The 17,014-nt window shown below is 42.2% G+C and overlaps 1 protein-coding gene across 1 annotated transcript in view; it reads right to left on the bottom strand.

The window, feature by feature from the left end:
* asz1 (ankyrin repeat, SAM and basic leucine zipper domain containing 1) overlaps positions 1-16,296 on the bottom strand; it is an 89,084-nt gene extending 72,788 nt beyond the window's left edge. The window contains exon 1 of the mRNA XM_063059626.1: positions 16,177-16,296. Within this exon, the coding sequence (XP_062915696.1) occupies positions 16,177-16,275 (99 nt within the window). The 5' untranslated portion in view covers positions 16,276-16,296. The remainder of the gene's footprint in view (positions 1-16,176) is intronic.
* Between the last annotated feature and the right edge of the window lie 718 nt (positions 16,297-17,014).

Here is a 17,014-nt window from a genome sequence, read left to right as displayed (position 1 = left end):
TGTTCTATTTTACATACACCACTGTGTAAAAGTCTTAGGCGAATAGCTAGAGTGCCTAAGATTATTTTGCACAGTACTGTAGTAATTTTTTGTATTGCACTGTACTGCTGGCACACATAAAAAAAGAACATATTTTATAACATATGTGAGTTAAAAAAAACTGATTCTGATATGGGTCTTTTTTGCAGACAGAGTGGGATGGGGGCAGGGAGAGGGAAATTATGGTTGCGAAAAGTGGACGGGAGAAGGGAAGGAGTGGGAAGCACCAGAGATACATTCTATAATGATTACTAAGACAATTGCTCTCTGCTCCACATTGATAAATACACTACTATGCAAAAGTCTTAGCCACCCTAACTAATATACACGTGGATGCGTGGGGTATGGAGGGCTATGGTCTGGGTGCTTGTTGACGGGACTAGGCAGTCAAAATGGTTCAGCGTGGACTAGATGGACTGAAGGGCCTGTTTCTGTGATGTAGTTTTCTATGGCTCTATGTGATGGGCAATAAATGGTTGCCACATCTCTATCTTGCCCTCTGCAATCACTTGTGCAGAGTCAAGTATGATACACAGCCATCTTTTTGATATGTTACCATTGTTTGACTTGTTGGATGATTTTCAAGGCAGTTATGATACAACTATATTGGTATGAATCCATAAATAAGTCAGACTTAATAAGCACATCACATTTCCATTCATAAAATGATGTCAATGTGTTTGGCAATTTCCTGTTCATTTTTACTGTATCTTTTTAATATCTCAACTTAAATTCCTAGATATCTTGAAGAATTTAAACTCATGACGTAGATTGTTAATCAAAAATTCTGGATTGCTAATTCAGTTAACTAGCTAATTTCTCAGTTACCAACTAGTTGCTTATATATTTAAGATGACAGTTATATTATACATCAGAATAATAAGCAACATTTTTTTTAATTAGAACATCTTTGGTGTTTACTGCTAAGAACCAGTTACACGGGCATATTAACAGTGTGATAATCAATAGTGAATTATTGCAATTTAAAGAGCAGCATGAATCGGGAGAACTTTACACTGTGAGTAAAGTATTACATATATAGCTTCTAAACTAAGCTAGGCTGTGAATATGGAAGCCATCAAAAATTACTGCACAACAAAATTCTCAGCTGTAAAATATAGTTTCCTTATAATATATCATGTCCTGCAGCAAATTGTTCACATTGTAGTTAAATTTATAGAAACTAATCACAGAACCATACAGGCCCTTCAGCCCATGATGTTGTACTAGCTTTTTAACCTACTCTAAAATCAATCTAACCATTCCTCCCACATAGCCCTTCATTTTTCTTTCAACCACGTGGATCTCCAAGAATCTCTTAAATGTGCCTAACGTACCTGCCTCTAGCACCAGCACCAGTCCGGCAGCATGCTCCACACAGCTACCACTTTCTATGTATAAAACCTACCCCTGACACCCCCCTCCCCATCGTTATTGTTCTACTCTGCGCCTTGTGGCACATTGGGTGGCAACCTCGCTGCTTCTTTAGCATTTGTTTTTTTTAATGAGGCTGAGTTGCTAGCACGACGCTCAATCCAGAACAGATGGAAATCGTGCAAAGAGCTGGCCGGATTCAAACCTCAGACCACTTACCTCAAAGTCTGGTGTGGATGCCACTACTCCCCTCTGCCCCCCCCCGAAAACTTTCCTCAAATTACATTAAAATTATGCTCTCTTATATTAGCCATTTCTGCCCTGGTAGAAAGTCTCTGGCTGTCCACACAATCTATTTCCTCATATCACCTTGTACACTTCTATCAAGCCTCCTCTCATCCTCCTTCACTCCAAAAAGAACAGCTCATTTAACCTCTTCTCATGAGAATTTCTCTTCAGTCAGGGCAACATGCTGGGAAATCTTTGCAGCACACTTTCAAAGCTTCCACATCCTTCCCATAATGAGGTGCCAGAACTGAACACAATACTCCAAGTGTGATCCAACCAGAGTTTTACATCACGGCTCTTGAACTCGTTTCCTGATAAATGAAGGCCAATATGCCATATGCCATCTTAACAACCCTATCAACTTGCTCAGTAACTTTGAATATTCTCAAATGAAAAATATTCTCAATCACCTGAATGGATGAACTAGAGCTGCAACAAATTTCACAGAATCACTATGAGATGCCCATTCCTAGATCTAATAAATATTTGACACACCACTCCTAGAATTCTTAACCAATGGCTGCAATAGTTTTTGCTATATTGAATTCAACGATTATTTCATCCAAAAAGCGAAAGTATTAAAGCAGCAAAGTTTGGCAGAAACAGTAATAAACTCAATATATATCACAAAATGCAAAGTACATTTTATTATCACAGTACATATATGTCACCAGATGCAACTCTGAAATTCATATTCTTGTGGGCATACTCAGCAATTCTATAACAGGATCAATGAACAACAAACTGTGCCAATGCAAATATAAATAAATAGTAATAAATAACAAGAAGTCCTTAAAGTGGGAACACCTCAATGGATGGGCAAGTGAGTGTAGTTATCCCCTTTTGTTCAAGAGTCTGATGGCATTATCTACAAAGCTAATTAAAATTATACTTAAATACACATAAAAATAAATAAGCCTGCATGTTAGGAATGTAAATCCTGCACATCAATTCAAACATAAATTAAGTAAAGAACAGATCTCCAATATCTCTGAAATGTCATTAGAATTTTATTAGTCAAGTAAATTTCAGCACATAAATATTATTTAATCACTTGAAAATTGACAGTTACATACACAGTAAGCACATGCCATCGCTGTCAATTCAAATGATGATCCCTTGCAACTATATGGTTTTGTGTTTCATCTGACAGGAGCTTCCTCAAAACAGAAAAAAAATAATGGCAAGGGGGCCTAATCTGCATTTAACAGGAATGACAGAAAGAATTAAGGTTGAAGGGACACGAGATAAAAAGTCCACACAATCATGGTTGTTTAAGGCTAGAGGAAGCTGTCCCCATCATCAGGTAGTTAGAAAACTTGAATCAAAAGAACATACAGCACAGAAATGGACTTTCATCCCACCTTGTCAATGCCGATTATGCTAACCTCAGCTGCAGGCTTTATGTACGTATTGCTTTATACCTGCCTTCATCAAGTACCTGTCCAACACCTATTTAACAGTGGAAATGTATCTGTCTCCACCACCAATTTGGCAGCTCATTCCAAATTTTCCACCACATCTGGGCAGACAAACATATCCCTCAGATCGCTCTTAAATTCCCCCCCCCCCCTTAAACCTAAGCCCACTTGTTCTCGAATCCCTGCCTTGGAAAAAGATTTTGGCTATCCATCCTGTCTGTGCTCATTATAAGCATAAACCACTATAAGGTCACCCCTCACCTTCCTACATTCCAATGAAAATAAACCCAGCCAATCTGCAGTCCTGCATTCCAGAAAACATCCTGGTGAACTTCTCTGCTTTCTCTCTGTTGCCACCATATCATTCCTGTGGTGGCAACCAAAACTAACGCAGTCTAACTAATGTTTCGTGCAACTGCAATATGACATCCCATCTCAGTGTCTCCATCTACGAAGGCAAGCATACTAAATGCCCTTTTCATTATCTAATCCACCTATGTTGCCACTTTCAGGGATCGGCGGACTTGTCCTCCTAGGACTTCCTGCATATTAATGCTCCTAAGGTCCCTGCGATCCACTCTATAGGTTGTACCAGAACCTGACCTTCCAAAATTCAAGCAATACACCGTGTGCTGCTTGGATTTCTAACATCTGCGGATTTTCTCTTGTTCGTGTCTTCCAAGATTCATTAGCTTATACTCATCCCACTTAAATTCTACTGCCATCACTCTGTTTTGCTTTCCAGCTGATCCATGTCCTGCAGTATTAACAACTTTCTTTACTAAATGCAACTCCCCAATTTTTGTGCCACCTGCAAACTTGCAAATGTGACCACCTACATTATCATTCAAATCATTACTATAAATTACAAAAGATCTCAGCACCAATCCTCATCTTCTATTTGGAGAAATGCTCATCTACCACTACCCTCTGCCTCCTATCACCAAACCAATTTTGGATCTAGTTTGCCAACGTGCATCAGGTAGCTTATGGCTTAACCTTCTGAACTTACCATGTGGAACCTTGTCAAAAACTTTATTAAAACCAAAACCACATCTTCTAATCTGCCTTCACTTTTCTCCTTAAAAAAAACTCAAGATTTGACTGACATGATTTCCCCTGCACAAAGCCAACTGATTCCTCCTAATCAATCCCTACCTTTCGAAATATACATCTTGATGGAAGACTCACTGGCCTGTAGTTTTCAGGCTTATCCACACTGCAAGGGGTATGTGAGTCCGTTATTCACAGCATGCAAGGAGGATGCAAGGAAAATGGAGACAGCACTTATGATTTAGAATTCAATGCCTGTAAGGTTTCAAACAGAAGGACCTACATTTAATTGTGTCAAACTCATGAAATAAGGATTCAGCAGAGACAATGTCAGCTGTGGATTTTATGCTGAGACAATATGAAGGATGGCCCAGATCTTTGACATTCAGTTTAAGGCTGCTTTGACTCAATTACAGATTTCAAAGCGGAAATGGATGGAAATAATTTTCAGGTTTAGGCTAAATCCCAGAACACGGACTTGATGGGTCAATTGGGCCTTGCCTGTTCCATACAATTCTGTGCCATCCCTTTCTCTTTTTGAATCATTCATAAGGGCATTTAATAACTACAGAAACAACTCATATTTAATTTGTGAGAATAACTTTGATATTTGTGGGATATAAACTATATTTTGTAAAACTTTAATATAACAAAAATCAACTACTTCATGATCCCACTGACCCATTAGTCATCTTTCCTGTACTTCACTGCCACCTGCTGAAACAATTTAGCAGAACGGACTTCCACTTCCAGACCTGTTTCATATTACAGGTTTCCCCCGCCATCCGAAGGTACAGCGTTCCTATGAAACGGTTCGTAAGACGGAATGTCGTAAAGCGAAGAAGCAATTACCATTTATTTATATGGGAAAATTTTGTGAGCGTTCGCAGACCCAAAAATAACCTACCAAATCATGCCAAATAACACATAAAACCTAAAATAACATTAACATATAGTAAAAGCAGGAATGATATGATAAATACACAGCCTATATAAAGCAAAAATACTTCTCTACAACGATTGCCTGCACAGATCTCCGTAGCGAAAATCTCACGCAAGCGCTCTTGGCAGAAAATCTCACACAAGCGCTGCTGGCATAAACACGCTCTCCAGTAACCTTTAAACTATGAAGCCGCCAAATCTACCAAATAACACGTAAAAATACACAGCCTATATAAAGTAGAAATAATGTATGTACAGTGTAGTATCACTTACCGGAATTGGGAAGACAGCACCAAGCACACTGATGATGGTGTGTTAGACTGAGTCGTTGCAGGTTGGGGTGGTGCAATGGCCCCTACCCTCCGGGCCGCCGACCCGATACATTGCTGCGAAGAACGCAGTGGTAGCCAGGAGGCACACAGCACATCTTTAAAATTAAAGTCGTACTTTATCATTGCAGCGAAAATCTCACGCAGTTGCTTCACTTTCGCTACTGCATTTGGTTTCGATTGTTATCCTTTCCTCTTCCAATTGCATCAGCTCTTCATTTATCAGTTCTTGGTCATGGGATGCCAAAACCTCTTCAACATCATCTTCGTCAGCTTCCACAAACCAAACTCACATTGTCCTTACTTCGTTCACCACAATCGAAATGCTTAATTATGTCTAGTTTTACACTAAGTGTAACACTCTTATGAGCTCTTTCAGGCTTTTCCGACACCTTCGAACGCATCTTGCTAACAGCTGCTCAATGCAACGTGTTAAAGCAATGCCGTTCCGAATCTGGGGGACAGCGGCTGCTCGGGGCACGCGCTGCCTTTTATAGCGCGCTGATTTTTTTCGTAAAACACCTTCTGTTAGCAAAAACAGGGTACTAATGTAGGTCTTTCGTAACAGTGAGGATTCGTAAAGCGAACTTTCAAAAAGCAGGGGACTCCTGTACTTATACAGATGCATTACACAAGTTTAACCTGAAAATTAGGATAGAGGCCAACAAAGAAACACAGAAGAAATTAAGTTAGAAGGTGTCAAAATCATGACCAAATGTTTCAGCAACTAGAAACAGCCAGATAAATGCTGGGAAAGATGTAAAGCAATCAAGAATAGATTCTTCATTGAGACTGTGTACTATTGCCTCATTCTCCGACATTCAGTCAGAGAACATTTGACCCAAATATAGGATTACGATGCCAGGGTACTGATCACAAGTTCAAAATACAAGGTAAAGCTTGCTGTCAAGTGCTTGCATGTGTACAGAATATAAAACGGAAAACACACATCATGGATGAAGATCAAGAAACTCTTCAGATATGCTAGTTGAATCCAAATGGGAACATTCTTCATAGCTCAACTGTAAAAAGCGGGGTGATCAATCACGTGAAATGCAGCAGAGTAAGAATAAATGTAACACATTATGACCACATATATATGCTTTTTGCATGTGACTGTGTGTGTACTCATTATTTTGAATGTGCTGCGTATGCTTTGCACCTCAGCCCCAGAGGAATGCTATTTTGTTCAGCTATATTCAAGAATGGTTGAATGATAATTAAACCTGAATTTGAATTTGATTTGAAGGTGTGATTTAGGCAGAAGTTTTTAAAAAATGAACTATCTAAAATTAGATGTTCATGTAAACATATCTTTACATTCTCTGGCACAATTCATCTTAAGTAATTTTATATTCTTAACTAATTATTTGTGGACATTACTATAGGGTCAAATCTTTCAAGTCCAAAGCTGCATTCTTCTCCCCCATCAGTCTTTCCTTTTCAACTTGACATTATCTGAAACGTGGTACCACTGCTTTTTTTTTGTTGTAATGACACAAATTTTTAGACAAAAGATCATCTCTAAGATTATGGAGCATGCAGGAAGTGAAATTAGAACCAAGATCATTATGTTATCAAACGCCTGAGAAGGCTCAAGGGGCTTCATGCCCTATTCTTTCTGCTTCTTCTGTGGTTTTCTAATGTAATAATATTGTTTATATATCACAACTTGCTAAATGGAAACTATGTAACAAGAAAGAAACTTATAAATTCAAGATGTCTGATTTCCACAAGATTTTATGTCAAAAGAATGCTGACACCAACATGAAGCAGCTTTCAAAAAATATGTACAATTGAGAAATAATCAGAACCAGGATCAGGGTTAATATCACTGGCATATGTCGTGAAATTTGTTGTCTTTAAGGCAGCAGTACAATGGAATACATAATAGAGAGAAAAAAGTGAGTTGCAGTAAGCATATATATTAAAATGTTGAATTAAATTAGTGCAAAAATTTTTTAAAAAGTAGTGAGGTAGTGTTCATGGGTTCAATGTCCATTCAGAAATTAGATCACAGAGGGAAAGAAGCTGTTCCGGAATTGATCAGCGTGTGCCTTCAGGCTCCTGTACCTGCTTCCTGATGGTAGCAATCAAAACAGGGCATATCCTGGGTGATGGGGGTCCTTAATGATGGATGTTGCCTTTTTGAGGCATCATTGCTTGAAGATGCTTTGTAATAATGCTTTGTAATTAAAAAGATTATATTTATATTGCACCTTTCCACAAACAAAGATATTGCACTTCACACAATAAAATAGATAGATAGAAATCCTTTCATGGAACACCTCAACTATTTTAATGAGAGATTATTATTAAACTGTTTAGTATTTCCATCATATCAGAAGCATAGCATTCATTTAGCAGTGTTTTCCCAAAATTACTTCGCTAAACAGAGATATGCTGTACACGGGCAAGGTCCTGAAAACAATAGATAAGTGAGCATCCTCTTTCTCTTAGTAGTAGTTGAGAAAGGAATGTCAGTTAAGGCAAGAGATTATATCAATTCTGTTACTTCATTAAAACTCCAATAATCCGGTACCCACATTTTTGTAAATCCTGACTGTTCTGCACCTGGTTCATTCTTTAGTACGCTACTTTAATGTATCAAGTCCTCATTATCTACAAACTTGTGAAGTTGACGTCACTTTACTTGGCATGTAAGCCAAATGTGCAGCCAGAGCTAGGAATGTAGATAGATTCGAGGCTTGAGGAGGGCTATAGAATGGAGGCCTGTTACGTGGTTGAAGCCAGGGCATGGGCCAAGGTCAGGAATGGCTGTATGTTTCATTTTGTCTCAGAACTTGAAGAGTGCAAACTGGGAATTACATATGGAAGCTCACCACATTCTATATCCTGCAATAGCAGTTAAACTCCAGGGACTTTTTCATTTCTTTAAATTTATTAGGAACACTGAAAAAGTTATACTACTGTGCAACACGTTAAAACATATATGAAATAAAAGCCTTTTGCAATAAATCCATTTGTTTAGAAAATCTGTTAAGAACTACTGGAGTTCCAGAAATACCAGATTGTTGGTGTTTTACTGTATTTATTTCATGTGCAACTTTAATTATATTATAAGACCATAAGACAAAGGAGCGGAAGTAGGCCATTCGGCCCATCGAGTCTGCTCCGCCATTTTATCATGAGCTGATCCATTCTCCTATTTAGTCCCACTCCCCCACCTTCTCACCATAACCTTTGATGCCATGGCTACTCAGATACCTATCAATCTCTGCCTTAAATATACCCAATGACTTGGCCTCCACTGCTGCCCGTGGCAACAAATTCCATAGATTCACCACCCTCTGACTAAAAAAATTTCTTTGCATTTCTGTTCTGAATGGGCGCCCTTCAATCCTTAAGTCATGCCCTCTCGTACTAGACTCCACCATCATGGGAAACAACTTTGCCACATCCACTCTATCCATGCCTTTTAACATTCGATATGTTTCTATGAGGTCTCCCCTCATTCTTCTAAATTCCAAGGAATACAGTCCAAGAGCAGACAAACGTTCCTCATATGTTAACCCTCTCATTCCCAGAATCATTCTAGTGAATCTTCTCTGTACCCTCTCCAACGTCAGCACATCCTTTCTTAAATAAGGAGACCAAAACTGCCCACAGTACTCCAAGTGAGGTCTCACCAGCGCCTTACAGAGCCTCAACATCACATCCCTGCTCCTATACTCTATTCCTCTAGAAATGAATGCCAACATTGCATTCGCCTTCTTCACTACTGACTCAACCTGGAGGTTAACTTTAAGGGTATCCTGTACGAGGACTCCCAAGTCCCGTTGCATCTCAGAACTTTGAACTCTTTCCCCATTTAAATAATAGTCTGCCCATTTATTTTTTCTGCCAAAGTGCATAACCATACACTTCCCAACTTTGTACTTCATTTGCCACTTCTCTGCCCGTTCTTCCAATCTATCCAAGTCTCTCTGCAGACTCTCCGTTTCCTCAGCACTACCGGCCCCTCCACCTACCTTTGTATCGTCAGCAAACTTAGCCACAAAGCCATCTATTCCATAATCCAAATCATTGATGTACGATGTAAAAAGAAGCGGCTCCAACACTGATCCCTGTGGAACACCACTGGTAACCGGCAGCCAACCAGAATAGGGTCCCTTTATTCCCACTCTCTGTTTCCTGCCAATCAGCCAACGCTCTATCCACGTATGTAACTTTCCCGTAATTCCATGGGCTCTTATCTTAAGTAGCCTCATGTGTGGCACCTTGTCAAAGGCCTTCTGAAAATCCAAATATACAACATCCACTGCATCTCCCTTGTCTAGCCTACTGGTAATTTCCTCAAAAAATTGTAATAGGTTTGTCAGGCAGGATTTTCCTTTAAGGAATCCATGCTGAGTTCTGCCTATCTTGTCATATGCCTTCAGGTACTCTGTAACCTCATCCTTGACAATCGACTCCAACAACTTCCCAACCACCGATGTCAAGCTAACAGGTATATAATTTCCTTTTTGCTTCCTTGTCCCCTTCTTAAATAGTGGAGTGACATTTGCAATCTTCCAGTCTTCCGGAACCATGCCAGAATCTATCGACTTTTGGAAGATCATCGCTAATGCCTCTGCAATCTCCACAGCTACTTCCTTCAGAACACGAGGGTGCATTCCATCTGGTCCAGGAGATTTATCTACCTTTAGCCTATTCAGCTTCCTGAGTACTTTCTCTGTCGTAATTGTGACTGCGCACACTTCTCTTCCCTGCCACCCTTGAGTGTCCGGTATACTGCTGATGTCTTCCTCAGTGAAGACTGATGCAAAAATACTTGTTCAGTTCCTCTGCCATCTCCTTAACTCCCATTACAATTTCTCCAGCATCATTTTCTATTGGTCCTATATCTACTCTCACCTTGTCTTTTACTCCTTATATACTTGAAAAAGCTTTTAGTATCCTCTTTGATATTATTTGCTAGCTTCCTTTCATAGTTAATCTTTTCTCTCTTAATGACCTTCTTGGTTTTCTTTTGTAAGGTTTTAAAAACTTCCCAATCCTCTCTTTTCCCACTAATTTTTGCTTCCTTGTATGCCCTCTCCTTTGCTTTAACTTTGGCTTTGACGCCTCTTGTCAACCACGTTTGCATCTTTTTTCCACTCGAAAATTTCTTCTTTTTTGGAATATACCTGTCTTTCACATTCCTCATTTCTCGCATAAACTCTAGCCACTGCTGCTCTGCTGTCTTTCCCGACAGTGTCCCTTTCCAGTCAACTTTGGCCAGTTTCTCTTTCATTCCACTGTAATTTCCTTTACTCCACTGAAATACCGACACATCAGATTTCGGCTTCTCTTTTTCAAATTTCACAGTGAACTCAATCATGTTATGATCACTGATTCCTAAGGGTTCCTTCACCTCAATCTCTCTAATCACCTCCGGTTCATTACACAATACCCAATCCAGTACAGCCGATCCCCTAGTGGGCTCAACAACAAGCTGTTCTAAAAAGCCATCTCGCAGACATTCTACAAATTCTCTCTCTTGAGATCCAGTGCTGACCTGATTTTCCCAATCTACTCGCATGTTAAAATCCCCCACAATTATCATAACACTGCCCTTCTGACAAGCCTTTTCTATTTCCAGTTGTAATTTGTAGTCCACACCCCTGCAGCTGTTTGGAGGCCTATAAATGACTGCCATCAGGGTCCTTTTACCCCTGCTATTTCTTAGCTCAACCCATAAAGATTCTGCACCTTCCGATCCTATATCACCTCTTTCTAATGATTTAATATCATTTCTTACCAATAAAGCCATGCCTCCCCCTCTGCCTACCTTCCTATCCTTTCGATACACCGTGTATCCTTGGGCGTTCAGCTCTCAGAGACATGCATCCTTTAGCCAGGTCTCAGTGATGGCCACAATATCATACCTGCCAATCTGTAGCTGTACAACAAGATCATCCACTTTATTCCTTATGCTGCATGCATTTAAGTACAACACCTTAAGACCAGTATTTGATACTTCTTGCTTTGATTTCACTGCAACTTTATTGCACTGCAACTCATCCCAATGGCTACAAATTTGCCCCATCACCTGCCTGTCTTTCCTGACATCTTTACTGCTCACTGTCTTAGATTTATTTCTGTTTTCCCCTTCCTCCGCTCTATCATTCCGGTTCCCATCCTCCTGCCAAATTAGTTTAAACTCTCCCTAACGATCTATTAAACTTTCCCGCCAGGATATTGGTCCCCTTCGGGTTCAGGTGTAACCTGTCCTTTTTGAACAGGTCATATTTCCCCCAGAAGAGATCCCAATTATCCAAGAATCTGAAGCCCTGCCCCCTACACCAGTCTCTCAGCCACGCATTCATCTGCCTGATCCGACTATTCTTGGCCTCGCTAGCACGTGGCACAGGTAGCAATCCCGAGATTACTACCCTGGAGGTCCTGCTTCTCAGCTTCCTTCCTAACTCCTGGAAATCTCTCTTCAGGACCTCCTCCTTTGTCCTATCTATGTCATTGGTACCAACATGTACCAAGACAACTGGCTGCTCACCCTCCCCCTTTAGAATATTCAGGACTCGATCCGAGACATCCTGTACCCTGGCACCTGGGAGGCAACACACCATGCGGGTATCTCTGTCAGGCTCACAGAATCTCCTGTCTGTTCCCCTGACTATGGAATCCCCTACGACTACCGCATTTCTCTTCTCCCTCCTTCTCTCCTGCACAACAGCGCCAGGCTCAATGCCAGAGACCCGGTCACCGTGGGCGTCCCCTGTCAGGTCATTTCCCTCAACAGCATCAAGAACAAGATATTTGTTGCTGAGGGGGGCAGCCACAGGTGGGCTCTCCACTATTCGGGCATTTCCCTTCCCTCTCTTGACAGTGACCCAGTTTTCTGACCCCTGTAGCCTAGGGATGACTACCTCCCTGTAGCTCCTATCACCTCTTCACTTTCCCTGATAAGCAGGTCATCAAGCTGCAGCTCCAGATCCCTAACACGGTCTCTGAGGAGCTGCAACTCGGTGCACTTGGCACAGATGTGGCCATCAGGGAGGCTGGAGGTCTCCCAGGATTCCCACATCTGACACCCTGAACAAACCACTAACCCTGCAGGCATGCTACCTAATTCTACAGGAATGAAACAGGAAAAATAAGTCTACTCACCCACTTACCTCGCCAAACAGACGAACTTTTTAAACTGTTAGCTCGTACCGTTAGCTGTGAGAGCCCTGCTGTTCCTGTCTGTCCGGGCCGATTCGCGAAAGGGTGGGGGGGGGGCAGAAAAAAAGAGTTGGCGCTTCGCTCTGACCTCTTCCCATTTACCGCCGAAGCCCGTTGAAGCCAAAGCCCTACGCTTTGCTCCCACTCACTCCGCTGCCCGTTCCGACAGCTGCCCACTGTATAGGGTGGTCTCCTTTTTAAACTCTCCGCGCAGTCCTGTTGTCGTCACGCGCCTGCGCAGTCTCGCCCTTCTTGCACTCGAAGAAGTTTTTTTTTTAAAAAAACTGCCTTCCTTCAGAATTCAGCTCCCACGACGCTCTGTAGTCCCGAATGTTAGAAGTTCATGAGAGGTCAACCAGATCACAAGAGTATAGAGAAAATTTACAAAGGATGCTGCCAGGACTTGAGGACCTGAGTTATAGGGAAAAGTTGAATAGGTTGGGAGACAAGACCTCTGAGGATTTAACCTGGTCCCAACATATTGATGCAGTTATAAGGAAGGCAAGTCAGCAGCTATACTTTATTAGGAGTTTGAAGAGATTTGGTATGTCAACAAATACACTCAAAAACTCTACAGATGTACCATGGAGAGCATTCTGACAGGCTGCATCACAATCTGGTATGGGGGGGCAGTGGCTACTGCACAGGACAGAAAGAAGCTGCAGAGGGTTGTAAATTTAGTCAGCTCCATTTTGGGAACTAGCCTACAAAGTACCCAGGACATCTTCAAGGAACGGTGTCTCAGAAAGGCAGAGTCCATTATTAAAGACCACCAGCACCCAGGGCATGTTCTTTTCTCTCCTTGGATACTACCTCACTTTTTTAAATATATAGTATTTTTGTTATATGCACGAGTTTAATCTATTCAATACAAGTCCATAAGATATAGGAGAAGTAAGCCATTCGGCCCATCGAGTCTACTCCACCATTCAATCATGGGCTGACCCAATTCTTCCAGTCATCCCCACTCCCCTTTCACCACACACCCTTTGATGCCTTGGCTAATCAAGAACCTATCTAGCTCTGATTTAAATACACCCAATGACTTGTCCTCCACAGCCTCTTGTGGCAACAAATTCCACAGATTTACCACCCTCTGACTATAATAATTTCTCATCTCAGTTCTAAAACGACATCCCTTAGTCGTGCCCTCTTGTCCTAGAATCCCCTACCATGGGAAATAACTTTGCCATATCTAATCTGTTCAGGCGTTTTAACATTTGGAATGTTTCTATGAGATCCCTCCTCATTCTCCTTAACTCCAGGGAATACAGCCTAAGAGCTGCCAGACATTCCTCATACAGTAACCCTTTCATTCCTGAAATCATTCTCGTAAATCTTCTCTGAACCCACTCCAATGTCAGTATATCCTTTCTAAAATAAGGAGCCCAAAACTGCACACAATACTCCAAGTGCGGTCTCAGGAGTGCCTTACAGAGCCTCAATATCATATCCCTGCTCTTATATTCTATACCTCTAGAAATGAATGCCAACATTGCATTCGCCTTCTTCACCAATGACTCAACCTAAAGGTTAACCTTTAAGGTATCCTGAACAAGGACTCCCAAGTCCCTTTGCATCTCTGTATTTTGAATTCTCTCCCCATCCAAATAATAGTCTGCCCGTTTATTTTTTCCAAACACTTTCCAACATTGTATTTCATTTGCCACTTCTTTGCCAATTCCCCTAAACTATCTAAGTCTCTCTGCAGGCTCTCTGTTTCCTCAACACTACCCGCTCCTCCACCTATCTTTGTATCATCAGCAAATTTAGCCACAAATCCATTAACATACAAATGGATTTGTTTGTCCACATACATCATAAAAAGCAGCGGTCCCAACACTGATCCCTGTGGAACTCCACTGGTAACAAGCAGCCAGCCAGAATAGGATCCCTTTATTCCCACTGTTTTCTGCCAACCAGCCAATGCTCCACCCACACTAGTAACTTCCCTGTAATTCCACGGGCTGTTATCTTGCTAAGCAGCCTCATGTGCCGCACCTTGTCAAAGGCCTTCTGAAAATCCAAGTACACATATATACACACACACTGTATATACGTATACTGTATAAAGTATACCGAATAAGATTTATTTATTATTTTTTTTACTTTTTTTTCTTCTATATTAAGTATTGCATTGAACTGCTGCTACTAAGTTAACAAATTTCATATCACATGCTGGTGATAATAAACCTGATTCTGATTGAGTTTTTTCCCTCCAGTGTCAGAGAACGATGGGAGATTTGATAATTGTACAAAACTATGAGGGGGATCGTTCATTCATTACATGTCATGTCGTATGACGTAGGCAACATGGTTTTTCCATGACCATGGTAATTGTTGGCAATTTTTTCCACAGACATGGTTTGCCATTGCCTTCTTCTGGCCGGGGTCTTTACAAGTAACCCCAGCCATTATCAATACTCTTCAGAGATTGTCTGCCTGGCATCATTGGTTGCATAACTAGGACCTGTGACATCCAGCAGCTGCTCCCACGCTTTTGCGTGACCCTGATTTGGGGGAGGCTGTCGCAAGTGGGAGCTATACCTTGCCCAAGCATGACCCACAGGCTAGTAGAGGAGGGAGTGCCTTACACCTTGTTTGGTCAAGATTAATCTCCACCCATTGAGGGCACACAGACAGGATAAATGTAAACAGGCTTTTTCCAACAAGGTTGGGTGAGACAAGAACCAGAGGTCATAGGTTAAGGGTGAAAAGTGAAAGACAAAGGGAAATTTCTTCACTTAGAGGATGGTGAGTGTGTGGATCGGCTGGCCAGCAGTAGTGGTGGATGTGGGTTTGATTGCAGCATTTGAGCAAAGCTTGGATAAGCATATAGGTTAGAGGGCTATGGTCTGGCTGTGCTCAACAGGCAGAGGCAGAACAACAATTCAGCATAGACTAGATGGGCTGAAGAGCCTGTTTCTGTACCACAGTGGATTATGGCTGGTCTTCAAGTGTTATTATTCTTATTGTACATTGTGTTACAAATCTGATACTTTGCTTGTTTCTACATATTTTGCATGGAGGAAGGTGTTCAAAATTTTTCATTCTTTTTTTTAGTTGAACAAGTTTGATCACAGCATTTTCGAATGTTTCTCCCATCTCAAATTCCAGTCACTATCGAGAAATAACTTTGACTAAGCTATTAATACTCTGCGTATCCCAAGTAAGCTTATGAACCCTTCGCTCCATTTGGACGATTGATATGCTTAGATTTGTATTCTTATTTCACACATCCCACTGGAGTTTCCTCTTCTTTTCGGGGGAATGCTGATAAGTTGGGGGAGGGGTGCGCATCTGTTCTTCCCTCCCCACCCCCACAAAGAGTGATGGTCTCACCTCCTTTCTCTCCCAAGGGTGATGTTTTTCACCTCTCACCCACACCACGGTGGTTGTGGAATTGGGGGCTCCCTCATCACTGCGGGTAGCCACAATATCTCCCAACGATGGTGTTGGGGGTCCGCTCACTCTCTAACCCCGGGGTCACGGGGTCTCCCTCTTCCCCGCGTGTTCCAGAACCTTCCCTGCTGTCATCTCACCGTTATGTTCTGGTGCTCAGGGCCGTCATAGTCCATGTACCAGTCGTCATCCGAATCCAACAACTCGGCGCCAGCAGGTACACATCGAACACCCGCCATTTCGGCTCCGACTCCGACAACGACAACGCCCCTCTCAACCTGCGGCTCCGCCTCCAACCGGACCCGCCCTCAAACTCCTCCTCCTCCTCCTCCTCCTCCTCCTCCAGAGGGAGACCCTTCCCCCTCCTCCTCCTTGCCACAACACCTACCCCTCCTTCTCCCTCGCCCCTCCCCTCCCCCTCTTTTCTCCTCCCTTCTCCCTCGCCCCCTCCCCTCCTCCACTTTTCTCCTCCCTCTCTCCTCCCTTCCTTCCCTCCCTCTCTCCTCCCCTCCCCTCCCCTCCCTCCCTCCCTCTCTCCTCCCCTCCCCTCCCTCTCTCCTCCCCTCCCCTTCTTCCCCCTCCTTCTCCTCCCCCTCCCCCTCCCCCTCCTCCATTCCTTTCCCCCCTCCCCCCTCCCCCCTCCTCCATCCCCCTCCCCCTGCCGAGATGGTGTGATTCCTTGATGATGAATTCTGCTTTCCTGTGGCAATGTTCCATGTAGAAGTGCTCAATGGTGGGAAAGGCTTTACTTGTGGCGGACAGAGCTGTATCCATTACTTTTTGTAGGATTTTCCATCCAAGGGCATTGGTGTTTCAATACCAGGATGATATGCGTCCTCAGTCAATATACTCTCCACCACACATCTTTAGAAGTTTGTCATAGTTTTAGATATCATGTCGAATCTTTGCAAACTCATAAGGAAGTAGAGGGTCTGCCGTGCTTTCTTCGTAATTGCGCTTATGTGCTGGACCCAGGAC

This window comes from Mobula hypostoma, chromosome 9 (assembly GCF_963921235.1).
Source record: "Mobula hypostoma chromosome 9, sMobHyp1.1, whole genome shotgun sequence".
NCBI lineage: Eukaryota > Metazoa > Chordata > Chondrichthyes > Myliobatiformes > Myliobatidae > Mobula > Mobula hypostoma.
The sequence above is the reverse complement of the archived record's forward strand: the minus strand, read 5'-3'. Positions and strand labels throughout refer to the sequence as shown.